The sequence below is a fragment of the Gavialis gangeticus genome, unplaced genomic scaffold (genome assembly GCF_001723915.1).
Source record: "Gavialis gangeticus isolate Ggan-Ray unplaced genomic scaffold, GavGan_comp1, whole genome shotgun sequence".
NCBI classification, from domain to species: Eukaryota; Metazoa; Chordata; order Crocodylia; family Gavialidae; genus Gavialis; species Gavialis gangeticus.
Window position 1 is genome coordinate 129601618 of NW_017729032.1, and position 24407 is coordinate 129626024.

The window sequence follows — 24407 nt, forward strand, 5'->3', positions numbered from 1 at the left end:
GGGGTTTGGGCTGTGTGGTTGGGTATGTGGGTGAGGGCATTGTCAGGGTGGTTTGGGGGTGTGGGGCTTATGGGTGCATTGTGGGAGGCTGTGTGGGTATGTGGAGGACTGCCCAGGAGTGGTGGGTCCCCCACCTACCCTCCACAGGCTGTACAGCCCCCTGCAGCAGCGGCTGTTTGGGGCACTGGAGACCTGCTGTTGGTAGAGCCCTGGCCGCCTCAGACCCAGCGCTGTCTGTGCTGAATAATTGCAGGCCCAGCCTGGGGTCGTGTGCCTTTGGATGGCACCAGGCCACTGTGGCTGTCACTTGGGGTCTTGGCACTGCGTGCAGGGGCCTTGCATCGGGCTGAGCTGGGTTCTGCCTCCAAGTGACCTACACACCATTGGGCTGGGTTGGCTCCATGGAAGCAGGACACAGCCCAATGTACAGCCTCTACGTGCAGTGCCAGGACCCCAGCTAACAGCCAGAGCAGGCTGGTGCTTCATGAAGGCACATGGCCCTGGGCCAGGCTGGGCCAACAACATGCAGCACAGGCGGTGCTGGGTTTGAGACAGCTGGGTTTGTGCCGTGCTGTGGGGGGGACTCTGCCAGCTGTGGGCCCTGAGCGCTTGACAGCCAATGCTGCTGCTGGAGGCCGTATGCCCTTTGGGCGCCAGGTGGGGGACTCCCCACCCCTGAGCTCCCCAACACCCAAACACAGCCTCCTCCACACCCACAATCCTCCCCCACCCCCACCCCCACATCCCTACTTACCTAGGACAGTATCTGGGACCAGGTCATGCTGCAGCCTTGCCCCACTCCTATTTGCCCCATCATGCTGTGGTAATGTGCTGGGGTAGCCATAGAGACACTGGCCAGATGCATGCCTTGCCCTACTTCTTTCCTGCACACTTTTGTTTGATACCTGGGTTTCCAGCTGGCAAATTTAGATCCCATGCTGCAAATATGCACTGCAGGGAACATTTTTTTGTTCCCAGTGTGCCTTTGAGATGCTGCAGCAGGCACATGCGTGCTCACCTGGACGTGCCCTAGGAGTGTTTTGATAAATTCTGTTTTTAATTCAGTCAGTTGTTTTGCTGAGGTATTCTTTCCATTCTTATATCTTTGGATCATAAAAGCAACCTTGCTATATTGCCATATAATGGGGTGACCAAACCATGGTTTGCAAGCCGCGTGCAGCTCCATGGCAGTTTAAACACAACTGCAGAACAAAGTCATTCAACCACAGATTATTATTTGAGCTAGAGGATGATGTGCCTATCTTGACTCTGGGGCACATTAATCTTAAGTTTTGTGTTCTGAGGCTCATGGTTATGCCAGTATTCTTGTGCTGGTAGAATGGCTTAGAAATTTGGCTGACTCTATTATATTGTATATGCCATAATCTAATTCTATCTGGATTAGGTGCCATCTGTGGTATCTTTTTATTGTATTTATTTTTTTTTAGGTTCAACCTTATCACTTTTTTCTTTTGAAAGTTTCTAGTGTCTCCTTTACCTTTCTAACCTTCTCCCTAAAGTTATGCAACACATCTTTTCTCGTGGAGGGTTGGAAGTGACAACCTGTAAAGCCTAATAAAGTAGGTTGCTTTTCATGTAGTTTGAGGTGGGAACATGGGAAAGTATGCATGCTCTGTTCAGCCAGTGAGTTTGCCTCCTGCCTTGGAAAGAATTCACTCTTTCCATAGTGTTTATTTAGTAGGTTTCTAGCAATATAAACAACTTCTTACCAGCAATTGAATGTGACAGGGTATTCATATTCTCATTTACTTTTGAAACATAAAGAAATCAGGCTTGTAACTGCATACTGCTTGGGATGTAAATTCCCAGGTTACCCTTCTCCCTTAATGATTTGTATTTGTTCCTTCTCATTTCACTTTGTGTCCTTTATTTTTTTTTCTCTGGGATGATTCCTGTACTGCTGCAAGATGAGGGAGGAACAGTAGTGTGGAATGTAATGTGTACTATTCTATTTTGTTCTTTTGTATGTTAGTTTTTTAAAGTTTGGCAGGAAAAGTGTGGCTTAGCCAGGTGAAGATATTCCTCAGAAATACAAGTGGTGTTTTTTGGGTAGTTAAGAAACATGTAAAATTTGATCCTGCATTGACTTTAGGCTTGTGAGCATTATTAATGTAATCTTTCTTGTTTCTTGCCTCTTAGACATTGTTTTTCAGAAATCAGATAATTTTTATACAAGGCTAACGGCGCTGAAATGCAGTCCTCATCTCCACACGAATCTGCAACCAAAACGTTAACATAATTCCGTACTGTTTTGTTTGTATGTGTGAGAATAAAATGCAGGCTTGCCTAAATGTGTAGGTTGGTGTATTTAAAAAAAAAAAAAAAAAGTATAAAAATGAAGGCATCAGATTTGCTGTTGAAAGTGTCACTGACAGAATCTGGCTATCTTCAATTTCAAGTGATTATTTGTTTGTTTTCAGATTACAACTGATGGGAAACCCAAGATAGCTGACATTATTGATACAACAGGCAGTGGTGATGTAAACACTTCCACGGTAGTAGAACCCAAAGATGGGGAAATTGTAGGTCTTTCTGGAAGAACTCTAAAGGTAAAGGTTTCTATAGTATCATTGTATGGGGTTTTCTTTACTGTTGCTGGATTCAACGTCCCTCTTCCATCCTTTTGTTTTTCTGCATCACGTATCACCTCCTAAACCCCACCCCAAACTAGTATAGCATTTGCTGACCCTTGTGTTAACTAACATTACATTTGCTGACCATTATGGTGTTGATTCTGCTTGTATGTTATGTTTGTCTTGTCTATTTATGCTTTAAGTTCTGTGGGTCAGAGGCTGCTGATCACTGGGTGTTTTCAATATTAAAACACACTTAATGTTGGTTATTTGATTGGTCCTTAGGCATTTTTAAAATGACAAATCCAATATTTTAAACTTAGTTTTGAAAGATGGATCATCAGAACATCATGATACCTTTTAGAAATATCCCAAAATGTGCGTGATCATGTGAAATATACTAATATTTGTGGAGACTAGCTTTATAAAATATATCAGGTTAAAACTTGACATCCAGAGACAAGAGTCTGATTAGGTGACTGATGGTTCTAGTTACAAAAGTCACATTTTCTTGCTGTTAAGACCTCAAAGGTCTGAAAATAGTTTAGAACAGGTGGCCAACTTGTGGCATGAGTGCCACAGGTTGCATGGGTAGCTTCTGCCTGTGACAGGGGAAATGGATTGGACTAGGTCATGGGGCTTAATTTGTGGCATGCTTGCCAAAAAGGGTGGTTACCACTGGTCTAGAAGACAGCTGAGGTGGTAAGTCTTGTTATTAATGGTCTTTGAGGACTGATTTTGACACAGGTTAATGAGATGGAAGTTCTAACTTTTACATCTTTACAATATTTGAACTCCTCCATGCTGTCAGTCTTTTTATGATTGTATACGCGAGAATATAGTCCTTTGTCCTAATTGATCCGATAGATATAGGGTCAGCAAATTTGGTCTGAAAGCCCAACAATAGCAGAAGGTAAAGCTCCACTTTTACCTCAGGCATCTGTCAGCATCTAATATAGGAAGTAGAACTGCCTACAATAATGATTAAAAGAAACCAGAACAAAATACTGCTTTGGCAATGTATTCTAGAGCTGGTACAAGTGGCCAGCTCTGTAAAATGATAGTTCAGTTTCTACCACCATAAAACACCTGTATAGAGGTTTTCAATATGGTGCCACATGTATTAATACTCATTTCCTTGGAATGGGATTATGTTTGCCACCTAATCTCTCAAAACCTGTTGGTTATTGCAGCTTGAATCCAATGACAGATCCGAACCATTACAAATATATTTAGCTATGTCATTTTATATAACACTTTAGCATTTGGTAGACATTTAGCATTGCCTTTTGAGTTTGACTATATATTTATATTTAGTGAACCTGTCTTTATTTTGGAGACTTATTTGTTTGCTCTAGATTCCAACAAGCTGGATAAATCCTTCAGGCAAGTACCACATTGGCATGAAAAATGGCTATGATGTCTACCCTAAAGCTCTTAAGGAGAGGATTCAGGTAACGTTACCCTTTTGTTTCTGTTGTATGTATTCATATTTTATTGATTTACTCCCTTTTTTAAAGGTTTTATTATAAATTATGGCTTTAAATAACTTACATAACATGATTTGTTTGTAGCTCTTTATGTACTAAATCATCTATTAATCATTTGGCAACTCTGCATGTGTAAAGTACAAATATTGTCATATTTTAGTGAAAAATCTTAGCTTTTTTCTTTTACAGAAAGAACGCAAGGAAAAACTCTGGGATCCTTTTCACAGACTACTTCTAGCAGAGGCTTGTAGAAAACTAGATGAATTTGATGCTGTTCATAGCTCTCCCTCACAAGTTTGTACTATTTATTTTAAAAACTGTCATGGTTCATAGTTTGCAAATGAAGAATAAGAGACCTAGTAAGATTATTCTAGTACACAATTTTATTTTTATATTTTTGTTCTTTTGTTGGGTAGTAGAAAATATATATAAATACTTCTGTGGCTTTGAATACTCTCGCTTTGTTTTATATCAGTTTTTCCAGTAAAGTGGTTTTCATTTTCTGTATTGCCTCCTGATAGATTTTGTGATCTGTGATGATTTCAGTAGAAAAAATTGAAAATATTTTCCTTTCATGAAAGCTGCATGTTGTCGTAAAGTGACAGGCAATTCACTAAGGGTTTAGACCAGTGGCTCCCAACCTCAGGTCGCGACCAAAATCAGGGTCGTGGGGAGGTCCGCCCCTCTTTTCCGCGGGGCTGTCCCCAGTGCATGGTCCGCATGGCTCTCGCTGCTGCTGCCTTCCACAATCCTGGCCCGGCCTGGGGTCTGCTAGTGCTGCCAGGCTTCAGTGAAGTGGAGGCAAGGGTTGTGACCCAGATTTAGGATCGCAGCAAAAAAAAGTTTGGGAGCCACTGGTTTAAACTGTTGTAACAGTCCTATACTTTTTTGACTTCAGTTGTTAAAGTGTAATAGTTAAATCCCTCTGCTGCTGTAGAGACACTGTTTTAGCTTTAACTCTTTCATTCAGAATTATATTTTCAGGGGTTACTTATACTGTATGCTTTCATAGCAGTTTAACTGTTACAACTGGAATGTAGTCCTGAGTGGCAGCTCTTTTTCCCCTTAGTAGTTGGGATCTACCTAAGTTGCTGCCAGCAAAACCAGTGTTACAGCCTTTTTGAAGTGAGCCCACTCCACACTGCTGATTGGTTGAGTGGGCTGTTTGTTATGCAGTCCCACTCCTCTCCACTGATTGACAAAGAGGGGCCAGGTCATGCGCTGGGCAGCCCTCAGCCAGTTGGGGGTGGTTCAGCCTTTACACCAGTTGGCCCCCCCTCCTGCCCCACAGGCTGTAAGGCCAAGTCACAGTGAGCAAAAGGACTGCCTCTTAACTTCATGGACAATGCCCAATTTTGTGGATTTATTAAAGTTTCTGAAAGTTATCCTCAGCCTTGAGTGCTCTGAGCTCTTTGGAGCACTTGTGAATCATCTTTGTTAATGAATAGTTTGTTACCTTTTTTTATATCCCTAAATTGATTCACAAGCATGAATAAAATAACTTAAGTAAATGCATTTCTACTTTACACTCCCTGCTGTGTCCTCAGACTACCCTAGAAATATGGGTGGTCACTACTGAAGACGGTGTACCCTAAGATTTCAAATGTTACTTGTTCATATCTTCTATAATACTTGTATCACTGCTTCTTAAGCAACTTATAAGTACTGTCATTTTTCTTGCTTTAAATTTGCTCTAAAGACCTCTTTAAAAGCAAGACACTATTAAAACTGGTAATCTGTGCTAAAAACTAGACTTAACAGTTTTCAGTGGTTTGTAAATTGTGCCTGCATCCTGAGTTCCTATAAAATAATATAAAATAGTTACTGCAAATTGGTCCCTTTTGTTCTTAAATCCAGCCAAGGTACTGTACAATAATTATGTCAACAGAAATGGGTATATTGGCTTTATTAGAAGAATATACTTAGTATGAATATAACAGCATATGATCTACTGAAGAATAATATTAGTAGCACCTTTTTAAATACATCCATGTGTCAGGAGACAGGAGCGTTCCCAGTAATTGAATTGACTAATAAACAGCGCTAAAATGATAAGCCTTTCACCTTGTGAAAATATATGGTCCATGTTACTTAAAAAAAATAAAAATAATGATATGTTATGCTTTCTCTTCTTTTTCCAGGTAAATAAACTACAGAAGGAGGAGCTTCAAAGTCATGTAGAACTGTTGAATTCTTTTGAGAAAAAATACAGCGATCCTGGTCCTGTCTATGACTGCTTAGTGTGGCATGATGGTGATACCTGGAGGTAAATGCTCAAGATTTTGCTCCCTTATAAAATAACTTGCTTGTGCATATAAATCACTGAATCTGAGTTTTGGATTGCTGGAAAATATAGGAACTTATTATATGCCATTTTTTTAAGAACACTTCCAAAACAAGCTTGTAAAGAGGATCATAGAAAAGCTTGCTAATGTAGCCATTACGTAGGTTCTGATCCTGCATCATGATCTTGTAATTTGGTCATCAAGCCTGTGCAGAGTTCTGGTGAAGTATTTGGACCAAAGTAAGTGCAGTTTCAGGTGTAGTTTAATGTTCTTCTATTGCACAAGAATGCATTGAAGTATCTTGTCTTGCTGTTCTTAAGTGTATAAATTGCTGGTTATTTGTATGTAATTATTGGGGATCCTGGTTTTCTCTGTTTAAACATCACAAATTCTCTGATTAAAACCCCCCAAATTGACGATTAAAATGAAATGCCATATTATAGTATATTATAATCAATCGAGCACAATGTGTTATTGATATATTTACAATTTTAAAGCGATTTTTGGAAGCCTGCCCGTGCCTCAATCAGTAAATTCTAAATTCCTGTAAATGTTGGTATTTGATTTTGCATTTTTTTTAACATGAAAAATCAGAGCTCTCACTCTCCCTTCACTCAGTAGGGTCCCAGGCCCTCACTCCCAAGCCACAACTACCTTTCCCTCCTCCCCCCCAGCCGCCAAGGCTACAGGGCCAGGGACCCAGCTCCGCAGCCCTCTACCCCTGCACAACACCTGAGTCCTGGCTTCCACCTGTGGGAGGTAACAGCTGCTGTGGCCCAAGTGGGCAGCAGAGTGTGGAGTCCGGCTTCTCTTCTCCTGCAGGTGGCACAGCTGGAATGGAGCCCATGGGAGAGATGGATGCAGGCTGCCTGCTGCAGAATCAAACTTCATGCCTTACTCCTCCCCACAGAGCTTTCACGGCTCAGAGGGCGGGACCTGGTCTGGCAAGGCAGAGTAGGGTCAGGTGGAGAAGCTCCTTGCTGCTGCAAGCCCCATGCTGCCCTGGCAAAGCTCCCACTGCTCGCCTGGCAGCCGTGAGGGGCCCAAGCCCGCAGCGCTACCCCTGCTACTGTCAGGCAGGTAGGAGGCACTTTGACAGAGTGGTGTGGGGTTACAGTGGCAAGAAGCTTTCCTGCCTGGCCTTGCTTTGCCCTGCACTCTGGGTCTTGCTTGCTGGGCTGTGGAGGCCCCAAAGGGAAGGCAGCAGCATGAGCCTGCAATAGACAGACCACACCCACCCCGCGCACAGATCTGGGAGGGGGCACATGCCCCCCATGGTCCCTCCAGGAGTGCGTGCAACAGCAAGAGCCAGCCCCACCCTCTCTGCCCCCTGAACAAGCCACCCGCAGCCCTGTCCTGCTCCCTGCTGGGGCCCTGCGGCCATGCATTCTGGCCCTTGGCCCCAAGCCCCCATGTGCTGCCCAGCTGATCAACAGTCCCAGCCCTGCCCAGCTCTCTCTCTTTCTCCCTCCCTCCCTATGGGGGCCTCAATTTCCTCCTCTTTTCCCTCCCCCACTCCCCAGGGAGGTGCTTTCCAGGGTGCCCGGCAGCCATGTGCCTGGCGGCTCTCCTGCTTCCTCCTATTCCTTTACAGGCTGGAACTCTGCCAGCCTGCAGAGAGCTCTTTGCAAAAGTGGAAGATCTGAGTGTTTCTCTGCTAAAATGAGAAATCCATATCTTTCTCAGTGAAAAGGGAAAATCCATGTTTTTCCCTGGTTTTTCTGTGGGAATAGGAAAACCCAGATCCCTGGTAATTACCCATTAGTGACGTGCATTGGAATTTGTGAAGACTGTTCATTCAACGCTTCTTTTGTAGGTAATGTATTTTCCACAATGACCAGCACTACAAGTGTTTAAAGTTAGGATCTTAAATCAGTATTAGGCCATGTGAGTGAAGTGACTTGACTTTTTCTCCCTGGGCTGCTGAGTAAAAAATACAAATCCTTAAGTCAACTGGATGCAGCACTTATGGAAAATTAAACTGTTACTCTAGATGCCTTCATGATTTAGAAGCTTTACCTTGAGCATCCAGGTTTGAAAATTCTAACTATAGTCACTTATAAACAAATATGCAACTAAAAAGCCCTTCTACTAGCTTCTGTAATTTTAAATGGAAAGGAAACAATTGAAGTCTTGCTGTGCACAGATTTATCTTGTATATTTTGACACACTCTTCTGTATTGCCAGAGCCTGCATAGATTCAAGTGAATGTGGGGACCTAACAAACTGCACTGTGTTGAGGACCTACAGAGAGTCACAGGAATATGGATCTTTTGGAACATCAGAGATGTTAAACTACTCTATTAATATATATGAAGAAGGAAACCTACTTTCTATTGTGACAAGTGGAGGTAATTTTTTTTAATTGGTAAAAAGAAAAAATTCTCAGTATATCAGTAAGCAGAAATAGTATCACTTTTTTTCTTTCCCCACAAAGTAAGATAGGCTTCATTTTCCAAATGTCCTATATCAAAATATGCCCACCCATTTTTTTCATTTAATTAGCAAAACATCTGTTAGATTGCTCCTTATAGGGGAGGAACAATTTAAGTCAAGGCACTTAAAAATCTCTAAAAAATCATAAATTGAAATCAGCTTAGTTGAGTGAAATTAAAATGAAAATGCATTCTATTGACCCCTCATACATCTGTTAAAATACAGTTCTTGATATGTCATCTATTTAAATTTTACATAACCTTAAGCAAAATATAAATTCTTCGAAATTACTATTATGACTGGAAACTAGCAAGTTATGAAAACTATTTCTGCATGTAACATTAAGCATTAGTGCGAGAGTTTTTATCTTTCTTTTTTTTTGTCGTCTGTTATGTTTTGGGTTGGGGTTTTGTTTTTGTTGTTTGTGTTTGGTTTTTTTGAGCATTGGGCTGAAACTTTATAAAGATCCATTTGCATCAATTCAAAATATAATGTTTTTGATTTTTAAGAAATGAGAAGTTAGCTTTTCAGTACATTTAATAGTTGTCGTGAACTGTTATGCACACACGCACGGCAAAGCTCCAAAACCAATACCTGTGTGACTTTTGAAGTCAGTAGGCTTAGCCTTACTAATTAAGTCCTACTCAAATAACAAAGCTTCAACCTAAACTGAGATAATATTTCTCTTGTTTCTACTTCCTTGGTGATGTGGGCCCAGGGCAAATCAGCCTGTCCAGGGCCCCACTCCTGGACATGAGGAAGCTGATGGTGGATTTGGCAGCAGGGGGGTTGTGCCAAGAGGCTGGACATGAAGCTGTCAGCAGTGTGCAGTTGCTGCAGCTGCTCTGGCTGGCTCCACGGGGTCCCGATTTGCCCTACCCTGGGACAGGCCCAAGTGTGTGGAGAGCTCTGTATGCAAGAGTTACCTGGTCTCCAGCTGCCCACACCATGTGAAGTGATGCATGGGTATCCAGGAACCAAGGAGCTCCTTAATCGCTTGCTGCCCATGCTGCACATTTTGAAGCGCAACCCCTTGGCTACTTGTGCAAGGACAGTTAAAGTCCCAATGTGCAGCTTAGTGCTGGGCTCCATGCCATATATTCAAATTTAAGTGCAATACAAGCTAGCAGCAACAGTGTTCCTCATTAAATTGGGAACATCTTCATCACTGGTTTGCCATTTTACCATGCCATATATTGCCTGACCACATTACACTTTACAGTTTATCACACATTTAATGTTAATCATCTGATAAATGCAGTGTCTGCTAGGGGCCATATGTGTATAACCATTAATTTTGATGCAGTTTTTCCTCACTCTTCATGTGAATGAGTGTATGAATTTATGGTCCTCTTTCAGCTTTTTTTTTTAAACTTAGTTGTTCCTTCATGGCTTTCTCCAGAGGGTAATTTGGTTGTTTTCCCTTCCAGCTTGCAAGAGAATTTAAAGAACAGCTTCCATTGAAAGGCAACATCTAAATGAGTTTACCTGTGTATATGTGTAACTTGGCTGTTGTTTTGATTTATGTTTAGACATAGTGAATCCAGTGGTCACATTTTTGTATAGTGACAGTTGGGACACTACTATTACAGCTTCAACCCTAACCCCATTTTGGTGCAGGATATAATTAGTAACATTACATTGTTGTAATTCAAGAAAGCTTGCCTAAAAGGTTGCTTGTGTTCTTAACAACTTTTCTCCCATGTTCATCTAATGCACCACTTTTTGTGATTTCAATGTAAGCTTAACACGTTATAATAATAAAACATTCTACAGGTTTCCCCTTTCCCCTTGTATAGCAAAACTTGTTTAAAAAGAGGTTAATCTCATTGCTGTTAGTCAGTTTTTCTATTAAGGTTAATATCACAGGAACAGACCTTTAGTTTTAATAAACATGTTTTATCATATTTTGCAATAATAACTTGTATCAAATAGAGCAAATCCAAGTAAAATACTATTTTCAAAGCAGTATGAAGATACTTTAAAGGTAATGACTTGTACAATTCCAAGGTGGGTTGATAAGTGGAATATGGCACTGTAATAGCTCAACAGGTAAATAAAATGGTAGAGACTTGATTTGCTTGTGGAGCCAAGCCATGATGGCAATAAGTGTGTCAGAAGGGGGAAAGTTGTTTTGGAGGCATAAAGCCAGCTGATCCAGTCTACAGTGGGGTGACACGGGTAGTCTGACAAATGTGCTGATATAGTGCAGTTCCAGTGGACCATTTGCTAGTGAGGCAGTAACATTATCTCTCTCCCTTGGATAAGGCCATGGTGTGTGTCAGGGGCAGGAGGGGTTGAAAGGCAGAGGTCTGAAATGTTGTAGCTCTGGTTCTAGCCTTTGTGCTATTTTTTCTACTTATCGTCCAAACACATTATCGGTATCTTCCATCAATAGTTAGAATGCAATACCACACATTTCAAAAACAGTACTTTGTATAAGGAAAAAATATTTGGTGCACACCTACGTGAAGAAACAGTGAATGGTACCAACAAAGTTAAGCATGACGTGTGGATGGACTTGCAAACACAGATGTCCAGATTAAATTGAGGATTAATGCAGGATTTTTCCCATTCTGGTAGCTTCAGCATAAATCATTTACTTTGTTTATATTTAAATGGCTAAGCAAATGAAACTGATTTGAATTGTGAGTTAAGTGATGTTTCTATTGGACTCTGTTTAGCACATGCAACACTGTTTTATCTTTAATCTGTCTAGGAGCACATGGGACACATGTAGCTAGTATTGCTGCTGGATACTTTCCAGAAGAACCAGAAAGAAATGGAGTGGCTCCTGGAGCTCAGATTCTTGCCATCAAGATTGGTGATACAAGGCTAAGCACAATGGAAACTGGCACAGGCTTAATAAGAGCTGTAGGTCTTTTATTAACAGACAGTAATGTTGCCTCCTTTTAGCTAACCGTGTATAATATATCTTCTGGATGGCCCAAATATAGGTTGAGATGTACCTGGACATTGCTAAATTAACTGATACTGTGTCATTTTCATGTGAGGGTTTATAGGCTTATTATGGGTTATATTATTTTCTTGTGTACCACATAACCTAGAATATAATACACACCTTATTTTTGAGAGGCAGAATGAAGAAAGATTTTCCCCCCACCCCCTCTGAGTCAGGGTGTATAGAGTAGGGACAGAATCTAATCTTCGGCTCCTACCCTGAAACCTTAGGTGCTGCTAAAGACTAGTCTCCATGGGTGGATCTGTGATTTTGAAGAGAGCTAAAGAGTTTCAGGGGCTTTGAAATAGAAGAAGAGAAACCAGAAGCAGGTAACAGGCAGCAAAGTTGCCTTTGGAAAGGTTAGCTTGATTAGTGGAACATCAAGACCACTAAAAAGGAAATGTTATTAATGCCAATACAGTTGAAGAACAATGAGTCATTAAGTCAACTGATTCCCTTAGCTGCCTGAATGGTAATGCTACAACTACTGCACTGTGGAATAGGAGTCAGAACAGGATTTGACCATTTTTCCAGCCTACTCGGGTCATTCTAAATCCTGGTCAATCCTAACTCTACTCGCTAAAGCATTTGCAACTCCACCCAACTTGATCTTTTCCACAAACTTGCTACGTGTGCACTTGATCTCATCTTTAAATCATTAATGAAGATAATGAACAATACCAGACCCAGGACAACCTTCTCAGGAACTCCACTTAATTTTTCCCAAATAGACATTGAACCATTGATAACTGATTAGATCATTGTACTCAACAAGTAGCTATGTATCCCACCCTACAGACTACATGAAAGTACTGTATTTCCATACCTGGTTAATGGGAATGTAATGGGAGACTGTGTCAAAAGCCATGCTAAACTCAAGGTATTCACTGCTTTTCCTCTCCCCACTTTCCTCTCCTTAATCCACAGGGCCTGTCATTTTATCATGGGGGAAAATCGGGTGGGTCAGGTGTCACTTGCTCTTGTTGAATCCATGCTTCCTGATCACCTTGTTCTCCAAGTGCTTTACAACAGATTCCTTGAGGACCTACTCCATGATCTTTCCATGTGTAGAGGTCAGGCTGACTGGGGTAGTTTCCCAGATCCTCCCCTTTTCCAGTCATCCAGGATCTTACTTGACTTCCAGAGTTCTCAAAGAGGGTAGCCGATGACTCAAACTGACTCAGGTAATTTAATCTGTATACTAGCATGCATCCCATCTGGGTCTGCTGACTTGAAAGCACCTGGCCTTTCTATATGTTCTTCTATTGCTCCAGGATGTTTGTCTTCTTCCCTAGCTTTGCTGCCAACTACTCCCATCATCTGATAGCTGTTCCTATTTGTGAAAGCTGAAGTAAAAATGGGATTAAATACTTCAGTCTTATCTGCAACATCGTAACTAGATTTCCTTTTTCCATTTTTGTAAGACGAAGACCATAGAAATTGTAGGTCCTTTACTTTTGACGTATTTGTAGGATCACTTTATCGCCTTATGTCTCTTGCTGGCTGTGTCTCAAATTGTGCCTTGGCCTTCCTGATTTTTCTTTTCTTTTTGCACACCCATGCAATATTCTTCCTAGTACTATGAGCAAGTTTCTACTTTTTTTTTTTTGAGTTTAATCTCATGGAAGAGATTGCTGTCTAGCCAGGCTGGCCTCCTGTTGTACTTCCCCTTGTTCTGTTTTTATTGGAGTCGTTTGTTCCTGTGTTCCTAAGAGGGCCTCCTTAAAGTACAACCAGCTCCCTTGGAATTCTTATCCTCTCAAACTTGCCTCCCAGTAGAGCCTTTCCACCAGTTCCCTGAATTCGTTAAAGTCTGCTTTTCTGAAATCCAGTGTCCTTATTGTTCTGCTCTCCTTCCTTCCTTCCTTCCCTTAGGGATCTTGAACTTGTTACCTTCTACCTTTTACGTTCTGAACAGTAAGTCGAGAAGAGCTTCCCTCCTAGTTGGCACCTCTTATCTGTATCGAAAAGTTATCCTTGACAGGCTTTTTGCTATACTGCTTGTGCGTGGCTGTATTTCCATCCCAGCAGATACCCTGATAATTAGTCCCCCATGAGAATCAAGTCCTGTGATTTTGTTTTTTTAGAAGCTTCCATATCTTTGTTGAAAGAAGGCCTCATCCCCCTTCTCATCCTCATTTGGTGGCCTGTAGCAGATGCTCACAGTGATATCCCCTCAGCTGCTCTTCCCTCTGATGTTTACCCAGAAGCCTTCAACTGGCCTACCTTCCACTTTGTACTGCATCTTGGAACATGTGTTACCTCACCTTGTATATACAAGTCAACACATCCTCCTTTTTTCCTCCTGCCTGTCCTTCCTGAACCAGCTATATCCATCCATGACAGTACTCCAGTCATGTCTCATTAACCCCAGTTAATGCTGTTTTTTGTACTAGGACTGTCAATTCTGTCTCTTCCCCATACTCCTCATTTGTGTATAAAAAATTTTGGGTATTGAACTGTTCTATCCTTTCCCTGAGAACACTGCTCAGGCTTCTGTTATTGCTTCCCATCACTAAGTTCTTATCCAGGTCTCAGACTTTTTACTTACCTCTGGGTTTTTTTCTCCATTCACTAGTGAATCTAATTTAAAGCTGTCCATCATTACTTAAATGGCTAGGAGATATCTGTGGTGGAAAAAGAGAAAGGGAGGTGGATAGAAATAAAAATACCATGTGGATGTTCTATAAAATTCTCTCGCAGCCTGCTATTTAGATGTCAGTAAAGGGTCATTTCACTTGAGTAATTGGATCACGAAACAAAGGGAAAATTGAGCAGTGCTAGTTGCAAGCACTTAGTGGCCCCAAAACATCTGTATTCTTGTGCTCTATATCAGAGGTTCCCAAATTTTTTTTCCTATTGCGTACCCCCTTCCAGATCTACCAGCTGCCCATGTACACCTACCATCATATGATTTACCAGCTGCCTGTGTACCCTTACCACCATAAATGTCAGTTATTTTAATATAAAACAAATCTGCCATTACAATTTCCCCCACGTACCCCCCAGAGATGACTTGTGTACCCCTAGGGGTACTTGTACCACATTTTGTGAACCCTTTCTCTAGATCGTATAATTTAGAAGTTGGTCTATTATGAGAGTATAGGGCTTCAAGGTGTGTTTACTGGCTACAGAGAAAAAATATTTAGATAACTTGCACTTCAGTTTTAAATTACCTTAATGCTAATGGTTTTGTTTAAAGGTTAATGAGGTGAAATAAATAGTTTTGTCATGGGTAAGCAGATGACCTCTGCCACCCTATACATTATTATCTTTCATCAGTTTAAACTCTGTTTTTAACAGATGATAGAAGCAATAAAATATAAATGTGATCTTGTCAACTACAGCTATGGAGAAGCCACTCACTGGCCAAATTCTGGGTAAGTGCAGTAATTTTAATGTAGAATTCCAGTTTTTTTCATGTTGAACCTGATTACAAATAGCATTTCACTTGGGTAGTAGCATGATCAGCAGTAGTAGATATTTAGGATTGTGAATCCAAAAAGGATGACAAAGCCGGTAGGGAAATGCAGATCGCCCAAGCGAGGGACTAACAATAGAGGGATGGGCGTGAGGGGGTGAACGCAACTAGGTTACAGGAGATACAATGTTGGCCAACTAAGCCCAAGGGAAGGGGGAAGGGGAGGGAGGAGGGGGTTTGCGATGCTGAGAGAGAAAGGAGATAGATGTACACAAACCCGTTACGGTGATCCGCAGTGGTGGAGGAAGTCGTTCAAAGAAAGTGTCTCAGTCTATATAGTCTCATCGCGGGGGTCCTCTTTGGGTGGAGCAGGGTTGTCCATCTACACGCAGATGATTAGTCAGCTAAGTCAACCTATTCAAATTGCCAGTGCTAGTAGTAGGGTGCACCGATAGGGGGTTTTTTGGGGGTTTTTTTGTTCTTTTGTGCTGATACTGATGGCCGATTGTTAACAAGCCATATAGGCTGATACTGATCCAGTTACTGATATGAAAGCCTGGTAAGTCTGTTGTGGAGGAAGGAAGGACCATGGGTGGGGGGTGGGAATCAAATCAAGGCCCCCATAGTGAGAGGGGGTGGAGCAGGGGCAGGTGCTGCCCAGCAGGGGCAGAGTGGAGCACAGGACAGAGCTGCAAGAGGCTTGTGGCGGGGACAAGGGGAAGGGAGGGAGCTTCTGCTGCTGCATGCATCCCCAGTGGAGGTATGGGCATGTGCTCCCCTGGATCTTTGCGCAGGGTTAAGGCAGGTTGGTGCTGGGTCTGGGGGGCAGTGGTAGGCTTTCTTGGGATGGGGGGCTGGGCTGGGTGGAACGGGATAGGCAGCAGCAGTGACACTGGGACGATTACAGGGGGAGCCATGGTGAATTTTAGGGTGGCTGTAACCCACCCTGTAGCCACCCTTTCCAGCGTCACCTCAGCCCACCCTGAGCACAGCCCTGACCTGGGCCCTGGCCCCCTGCCAGGAAGAGCCTGGCATTGCCCCCAAATCCCCAGCCCACAGTGACAGCCTGCCTTTGCCCTGCATACAGATCCAGGGGCACATACCTCCCCCAGGGGTGCGCACAATGGTGGGAGCTGCCCCATTCTGTGCCCCACCCCAGCTGGGCAGCCCCAGCCCCACTTCCTCCCTCACTGTGGAGGCCTCAATCTGCCTTCCCCCCTGCCTCTTCTCCCCCACAAACTAACCAGCTGGATGCTGCTCTTCAAGCTTCCAGGCTGCATTGCTGGCCATGTGCATGCCACAACTGAGCCCACGTATGTGGCATTTATCAGTGACATCAGCCGCCTCAGCCAAGAAAAGCTGATTGCCAATAATATCAGTTTCCCTTTTATCAGTGCCGATAGAATATGGACTGGTGTATCAGTGCATCTCTAGCTGGTAGTATTTTAAGGCTCTGAGTCTTTGGGAGAAGAAGTCTCTGCAATTTTATCTTTTTACAAAATGAAGTGCCTACAGAATCTCTTGCCTTGAGAATAAAGTTTCGTTTTGCTGGCTAATTCATGGTCGCCTTTAAAATTGGAAAAGTGATGGTTTTTGGTCAATTTCTACCCTACATTTGCTTACCCTTCCAGGTGTGGTGGCTAGGTTAAGCAAAATTTTGTAATTTGTGGAAAGAAAAGGCTAGTATGAAATATTGGCCCTGTTAAAATAAATAGTAACGTAGTAATTGAGCGCATGGGGGTCTGGATTTAAGCCATAGGAAGGAAATTGTGTTTTGTTGCTTAAATGACTTGTTTTCTATGTTTATTTTAGGAGAATTTGTGAAGTGATTAATGAAGCTGTATGGAAACACAATGTCATATATGTTTCAAGTGCAGGAAATAATGGTCCTTGCCTTTCTACAGTAGGATGCCCAGGTGGAACTACATCTAGTGTAATAGGTAAATAGTTTTTTAAGAGATGTCTGTGATATGTCCTTATTATAATGAACCCCCACAGAACTGGGAGAAAAGTTGTTTTTAAAGAGAATTTGTATGCTCCATCATCATCGTTATTTGTATGCTGCATCATCATCGTTATTAAAAAAAACAAATAAATGAAAACAGATTCTGCTCTTGGGATAGTTGAAAGCCAGGAGTATTATGTTGGTTATAAACATGGCCTGTTATACTGTACTCAAAGGGATACCCAAATGGCTGTCCTTTTAAACTCTATATTTGAAATCACCTGGTTAACTGGTTAATATCTTGCATTGACTGAAGCAGGTTAAGTTTAAACTTCTGGGTTCTAGATCTTTTTATATACATGTAGATGGAGGTCTTTGAACAAGTCACATAATTATTGCATTTATCCATGTATTTGTATGGCAAATGATTATTTGGTTTTTGTTATCATTTAGGACCTGATATCCAATCTGAATGGGCAGTATGCTATTTACTCTTAATGAGGAACTGTTTATTCAATCACCTTTGGCAGGATTTATACCATAAGTAACTAGACTGCTGTGTATCCAGAAAAATACAGGGTGTTTTCTAAGTTGTTTGGATTTGACACAACTTTTAATATACCCAGGGAAGGAAAGCCTTGCAGATGGTCAAAATTTATTAAAAGAAGTCTGTTAAGTGTGTCATAAGTGCAGCTGTCTTTAAAAGGCATAACTTCACTCAATGCTTTGGTTATGTTTCTTTTAAAATGTAGCTTGTAGAAACAAAGTGGACTTTCATCCTAGTTTATCGTATACAAAGTGTCTTGATTAGACTTGGAACAGACACTGAACATTCTGAAACACAGTTTCAAAAAAGATCTTCCTTGTATGGCCAGGTACCCTTATACACTTCCTCTTTTCAACCCTAATGAAGGCCCAGCTTTGTGATTAGGGTCTAAAATAATTCTGTGGCATTTATCAAGAGAGGTCCTTGCTGGGACTAATAGGAATCCATACAGTTATAATAGAGTATCTGTTTTTAAAAAACCTACCACACATACCAACTTGCTATTCCTAGAATCAGAATTTGTTTTCCTGTTGTCACTATATATCTAATACTGTAATCTTTAATGAAGATATTTAACCTATAATTAAAAAAAAAAAAAAAAACCCTTTTACTTTTCCCTGAGCCACTTTTCAATGGAATGATACATCTCTGGTTTTTCTCAATATAATACTTATCAATATTGTAACAAGTGCTATGGAAACCACTTGCTGCAGTACATTTCAGCCAAGAATTCTTACACGCAGACCTTAGGCTTACAAAAAGTCAACATCACTAATCAATTTAAACATTTGGTTCTAGAAGTTGACTGGTGTTTTTTTCATCTAAGTATTGTAGGAATCTAGAGTCAAAATTTATGGGTTCTGTTAAGAATTTTACAACTGTTTCATTGTCATCTTGTGAGAGAGAGACAGAGAATGAGTTAACGCACCATCTCCAGCTTTTGTTAATTGGTGTTTTAAATTTAAACTAACTGATTTGTTAGTGGGTAGAAGTTGAATTTTCAGTGCTGATGCAGTGGGAATATAGCTGCAACCTGCAGGCACTCATCCACTCCTAAACCAATTGCTGTGCTACTAATTAAGTGACTCTGTATAGTTCAATTGTTTTTCAGGGTAGCCTACTCTCATCTCACTTCACTGTTGCAGTAACTACAAGCCTTTGTCTTGTGAAATTTTAAAAGTTAAGTAAGTTTACTCATCAAATTAGTTTTATGAAGGAGGTTGGATGTAACAAAGAATCACTAGGTTCTGATGTGTTGTTTCTGTAAAATAGACTTTCTGACAGGTTGAATGGTCAGGGCAGGAGAGCAAATTCTAGCTGGACAAATGTAGGGATCCTTGTTTTTAAATGAGGAAATACTGATATAATGACCTAATAAAAATTGGAGATTTGTGACTGAGAAGATGTCAAAAAATCAGGTAAAAACACTGTTAAGGATGCCTGTTCCAAAGACCCTGAAGAGGGAATTGTTTTCATAACTATGTTATAAACTGATATTTTAAATTATTTGGTTGTCACTCATTCAGATGCTTATTTCACTATAGCATGTGACCTGGAACTTTATAGACTTGACTTTGCATGTATTCTCATTGCATCAAGACAGTAGCAGTATTTATACTGGGGGGGGGGGTCAGTCTTAAATTCAGCTTCTACCTGTAGTCCAACCTAAGCCTGGAAACTGGTAAGCTTCCAGGTGTAACTTTGGCCTGCTTGTCTTGAGACTTTTTTCTTTTCTCTAATGTATTGGAACTTTCCTGGCTTGCTGACATCAATCTTAGCAATCCCCCAACTCCTTATTCTTATTTCCAGCACTTCTATGATGTACTTCTTTCTCTGCTGCTACCAATAAGTATAGATTAAATGCAGAAAAAGAGATTATTAGTTTACGGATGACTCCTAAAAGGGTTCCACTTTGGGAAGTATAATATAGACAAGGAAGGTTATATCTCATGTCTCAGGCTGATTTTAGGGTGACCTAAAGGCTGACAGTAAATATTTCAGATCTATTTGTGGTGTTTTACAAAACTTAGACTTTATTACGTTACAATTCAACACTTGGAATGTGAATATGTACTCTTTCCAAATGAATAAAATATATTTTAATATATAGCTGCGCCACACAAGTGGCATGGGCAACCTCTGGGTGTGGCATGTGGCAGACTTGAGAAGGGACAGGCAGCACGGTGGCAGATAGACCAGGAATCAGAAAGGAGAACAGGAGATCAAACAGGGAGCAGAAACCAGAGCAGCGGATTGAGTAGGGAAAGGAGATTAGAGTGGCACTTGGTGAGGATATAGGGCTAAATTGTGGCAAGCCTGCCAAAAGGGTTGTTATTGCCTCCCCCAACCATCTCCATTGGATTAAAGCATTTCGTAATTGATTGTAGACTGAAATGGGCTCCCAGTACATCATTGTTTCTCCTGTACTTAGTAGCTACTTAGCATTCACATTTAGTCTCTAAAGAGCAAACAGCTTTGTCAAGGAAGAAAAACCTACGTATTTCTCAACTTTTATTGTAAACTACAGAAAAATATAATTTTCCATAGTAAAATAGGCAAAAGATGTACTCTGGTATATTACTTAAATTATTTGTAATACCTCATCAATATAAAACTGTGAATACTGAAATATTTCCTCTATAGGTGTTGGTGCATATGTATCGCCTGATATGATGGTTGCTGAATATTCCTTGAGAGAGAAATTACCAGCAAATCAGTATACATGGTCATCTAGAGGACCTAGGTATGTTTTATATAAATTGTAAGTTCTTTTGTTCCGTGGTTAATTTAATCAAAATATTGCTCAATGAATAGAAAGAAAATGCAACTTTGCAGTGAGAAGTGACCTGCATGGGAGTCCCATTTGTTGAACCTCTTTATGCTCAGGACATTTTAAGCTTTAAAGGAAAAAGTAACAAACTACCTTTCCACAAATCATTAGTCTCTTACTTCAGGGAAATCTGGAACACTACCACCCTCCGTTACTGATTCCTTCATTTCTGTGGTTAGTGGAAGATAGCTTTGTAGCCACCATTTGCATTTTATTTCTGCCTTGAAGACAATATTTCATTTTACAGCTAAAAGAATTTGAAACTGACATTTTTTGGGGGGATGTTTTCATTTGCCACTTTCTTGAGTTTATTTTTATCTGTTTTTGCTTGTTTTTTTTAAAGCTGGCACGAAGCTGCAGGTTTGCAGTAGCTTGAGCACTGCTTTTAGAGCAGGCAAAAGCAGTCTTGAAATCATGGTTGTTGATCATGCTCCAAAAGTGATCAAAGTACAGAAAGGGGTATATGGTTGCCTCCCAAAGGCCTAATACTAGGGCTAAGAATATGAGCATGCTGGGGCAGGGTTAGAATGGGAGGAGGATGCCACAGATGCTATGGTTTGTAGCATTGCAGCAATTGTATGCAGAGAGTTGCTACCCATAGAGCAGGAAGTGTGGGGGTAGCACTGATATTACACAGATAGGACCACAGGTACCCAAGAGGCAGTTGTACTCTGTGAAACAGTCCAGGACAGAGATTGCCTTTCCCTGCGGTGTGCTGTGTTGTGAATTTATCACAGATCATAGTCTTTAAAATTTTAGTTAGCTGTGGGAGTGACATCAAACAGTGTAAGATCTGAGTTTTCAGTTCCCCCTTATTTTTCTTTATTATCTTTGTTGGAAGTTAATACAGGAAAATAATTACTGTGAGCATAATCTTAAACTCTTGGGCACTCAGATGTTAGGCATAGAGCAGGAGCATCAAACAGTTGGCAGCAGGCTCTGGAACCCAGTGCTATAAATGGGGGGCAGGGTTTAGTTGCCATTGAATCCTAAAATCAGCAGGAGGAGGAAAGTGAAGGGGCAAGTAGTAGCTGTATTAATCCCTGTAACTGGAATCCTGGGATTAACCCTGGGGTTAACGCTGCCATTCACAGCCTGCGAGAAGACCAACAGTCCAGATCTGGCTCGCAGGGGCATACGTTCAAGATACCTGGCATAAGTTTTCTGGTTGCCTGTATTTCTTAACTTAGAAGCATAATATCTGGCATCTAAACTGGAGTCTGTGATAGATCTGTAAAAACTGTCTAGTTTAAATATGACAAATATGCATGTTGTAAGGACTAATCGTATCTCCTAAGCGAAGCTTTTATAGTTAAGTTGCCAACCTTCAGTAACATGGCTGGTTATTATAGTTTCTTGCCTATAACATGCCTGCATATATAATATGTGCCCTTGGGAAAGAAGAAAAGATTTTTTTCCTTGAAAATGCCCTTAAGTAATTGAATACAACAAATTACAAAATGCAAAAAACCACACACTGGCTTTCTATGTACCTCACATCCCTCATTGTGATAGTGCAACATGTCTACAGCAGAAGCTAAGCCTACTGTAACCATCAGTGAAACCCTGGCAGCTGTGAAGGAGCTGGGGAGCATTTCTGCTGCATTAATGCTGTAGCTGCTGCTGCTCCAAACTCAAGGCAAGCTTTGCCTGACAGTAGGACCAGTTCCTTAGGTAAAAGGGCAGGAACAGGGGTGGGAGGCTATCATCTGTTGCACTGGGCAGAGTGGGGCATCATGTGAGAGCTGGAGTGGGTGTTGGTGGGGAAAGAGTCTTATCTGCTTCAGCTAGGGCTTTCTGCTGTCTGACTCAAGCTGCTGTGAGCTAGTGGCAGCACTGCTAGAGACAGATGGGGTGCTGTAAACTGTGTGCAACTCCACCTCCAGACAGCCTCTCTGCAGCAGCCCCATGCCTCAGGCTGCCCAGGAATGCCCAGGGCTAGTACCCTGCTCTCTGCCTGGGCTGGGGACTGAATGGCATTACCATGTTTCCTCATATACAGTACATACCCAGATTTTCAGCCTCTTGTTTTCATGAAGAAAGATGTGGGCTGTGAGAGAAAACACAGTAGTATGGCATGCTGTAAGGAAAGTTGTGTTGCTTATGGTTATACTACTTTGAATGTTGTGGTGTGCATGTGTTGGGGAAGGCAAACTGAAGTTAGAATTTAAAGGTACCTGTTTTAAATATAGTATGATAGATTTACTATAAAGGGTGGGCGGATGTATGTCTGTGACTTACATAACACAGATAAGAATATCTGGATTTTAATATTTTTAACTCTAGTACTGACGGAGCCCTTGGAGTAAGCATCAGTGCACCAGGAGGTGCTATTGCTTCTGTCCCTAACTGGACTTTACGAGGAACTCAGCTTATGAATGGCACATCTATGTCTTCTCCAAATGCATGTGGAGGCATTGCTTTAGTTCTGTCAGGTAATGCGTGCTGTTCTTTTGGTCTTAAAAATAAATTTGTTTTTCAGTACAGTTTGGTTTTATAACATTAAATCCAGCAATACTGTAGTAACTTGCATATTCTATTTTCTACTCGTACAGCCTCTGAAGTTTTGTTTATTTGTTTTTTAAATTTTAGGGCTCAAAGCTAACAATGTTCGTTACACAGTTCATTCTGTCAGAAGAGCTTTGGAAAATACTGCTGTAAAGGCTGAAAATATAGAAGTGTTTGCACAAGGACATGGTATTATCCAGGTACCCGACAGCAAAAATGAATGGAAGCTATCTACTTCAACTGGCTCAAATTCAAATTGACCTTTTGGAGAAATTGTTTCAGATGTTTCATAATCCCCTCAAGCTCGCATTTTTCTTATACGAGTTTGCTCTTTTCTGTTTGTTCCAGTTTTCTGTGGCAAACTGGCTCCAAAAATATTCTTACTGAGAAATCTCATATATTTTTACAATGTTTGCGAAGTTTTCAAAGAATTACTGTGCTTTATAAGATAAAAAGCTGCAAGTGAAAATGATGGCTTTCCAGTTCTTTGCTCCTATGCTTGCAGCTTTTCTGCTCCCCTCACCTCCCATCCGACACCTAGCAAGGAATTTCATGGGAGCCCAGCTCTTTGTCAGAACTTCTAAAAAGTTGCATATTAAAACCCTAACCAAGACATTTTGGAATGTGGGAAGGAGCAATAATGAATAGTTTCTGCCTGGTTTTACTATACTGCTTATTCTAATACTGAACAAATAACATTTTCGTTCATATTTTAGGCCACTTTTTCTCAAACAAAATTTAAACTTTTAGGGCAAGATCCAAAATGGTATTAGCCAGATTTTAAGATCAAACACTTTTTTGGCTCTTGGAGGGTTCTAGGTCAGTTTTGAAAAGTCGATTTTGATTTTGTTTTTGGACATTTTACCATGCACCTTTAGACTATTTTATCTACTTTTGGGGAAGGAGTGCTCTTCCTTTCTCTACTTGTATGGCATCTTTAGCCATGGCATATATTTTGTGTTGCTATGCTGCTAGTACCTGCTGACAGAAAATAATAGATAGCCATTGAGACTCAAATGCAATCTCATGTGCTGCGCTATTTCCAGTAGTTATGCTTGCTAAAAAGTTCATGCTAGAAGCATAGCTTTTTATATGTATTCTGGCTTTAAACTGGAAAGTTTGGAATAATGTTGTCCTTTCTATTAGGTTGATAAAGCCTATGACTACCTCATTCAGAATTCATCATTCACAAACAACATAGGTTTTACTGTTACTGTTGGAAACAACCGTGGAATCTACCTCAGAGATCCTGTCCAGATAGCTGCACCTTCTGACCATGGGGTTGGCATAGAGCCGACCTTTCCTGAAAATACAGGTAGGAAACAGACTGGTTATATATATATATATATTAAAAAAAAAAAAACAAAAAAAAACAAAAAAAAAAAAAAA

The 24407-nt window shown here is 41.0% G+C and overlaps 1 protein-coding gene across 4 annotated transcripts in view; it reads left to right on the forward strand.

The window, feature by feature from the left end:
• The window catches only part of TPP2 (tripeptidyl peptidase 2), a 97702-nt gene that overhangs the window by 11952 nt on the left and 61343 nt on the right, over positions 1-24407 (forward strand). For all 4 annotated transcript variants that reach the window (XM_019524791.1, XM_019524790.1, XM_019524788.1 and 1 more), the window contains exons 2-13: positions 2442-2570; positions 3953-4048; positions 4274-4378; positions 6226-6350; positions 8557-8720; positions 11525-11679; positions 15071-15147; positions 17001-17128; positions 20324-20423; positions 22797-22945; positions 23103-23218; positions 24165-24333. In XM_019524791.1, coding sequence (XP_019380336.1) covers positions 2442-2570; positions 3953-4048; positions 4274-4378; positions 6226-6350; positions 8557-8720; positions 11525-11679; positions 15071-15147; positions 17001-17128; positions 20324-20423; positions 22797-22945; positions 23103-23218; positions 24165-24333 — 1513 coding nt within the window. The remainder of the gene's footprint in view (positions 1-2441; positions 2571-3952; positions 4049-4273; positions 4379-6225; positions 6351-8556; positions 8721-11524; positions 11680-15070; positions 15148-17000; positions 17129-20323; positions 20424-22796; positions 22946-23102; positions 23219-24164; positions 24334-24407) is intronic.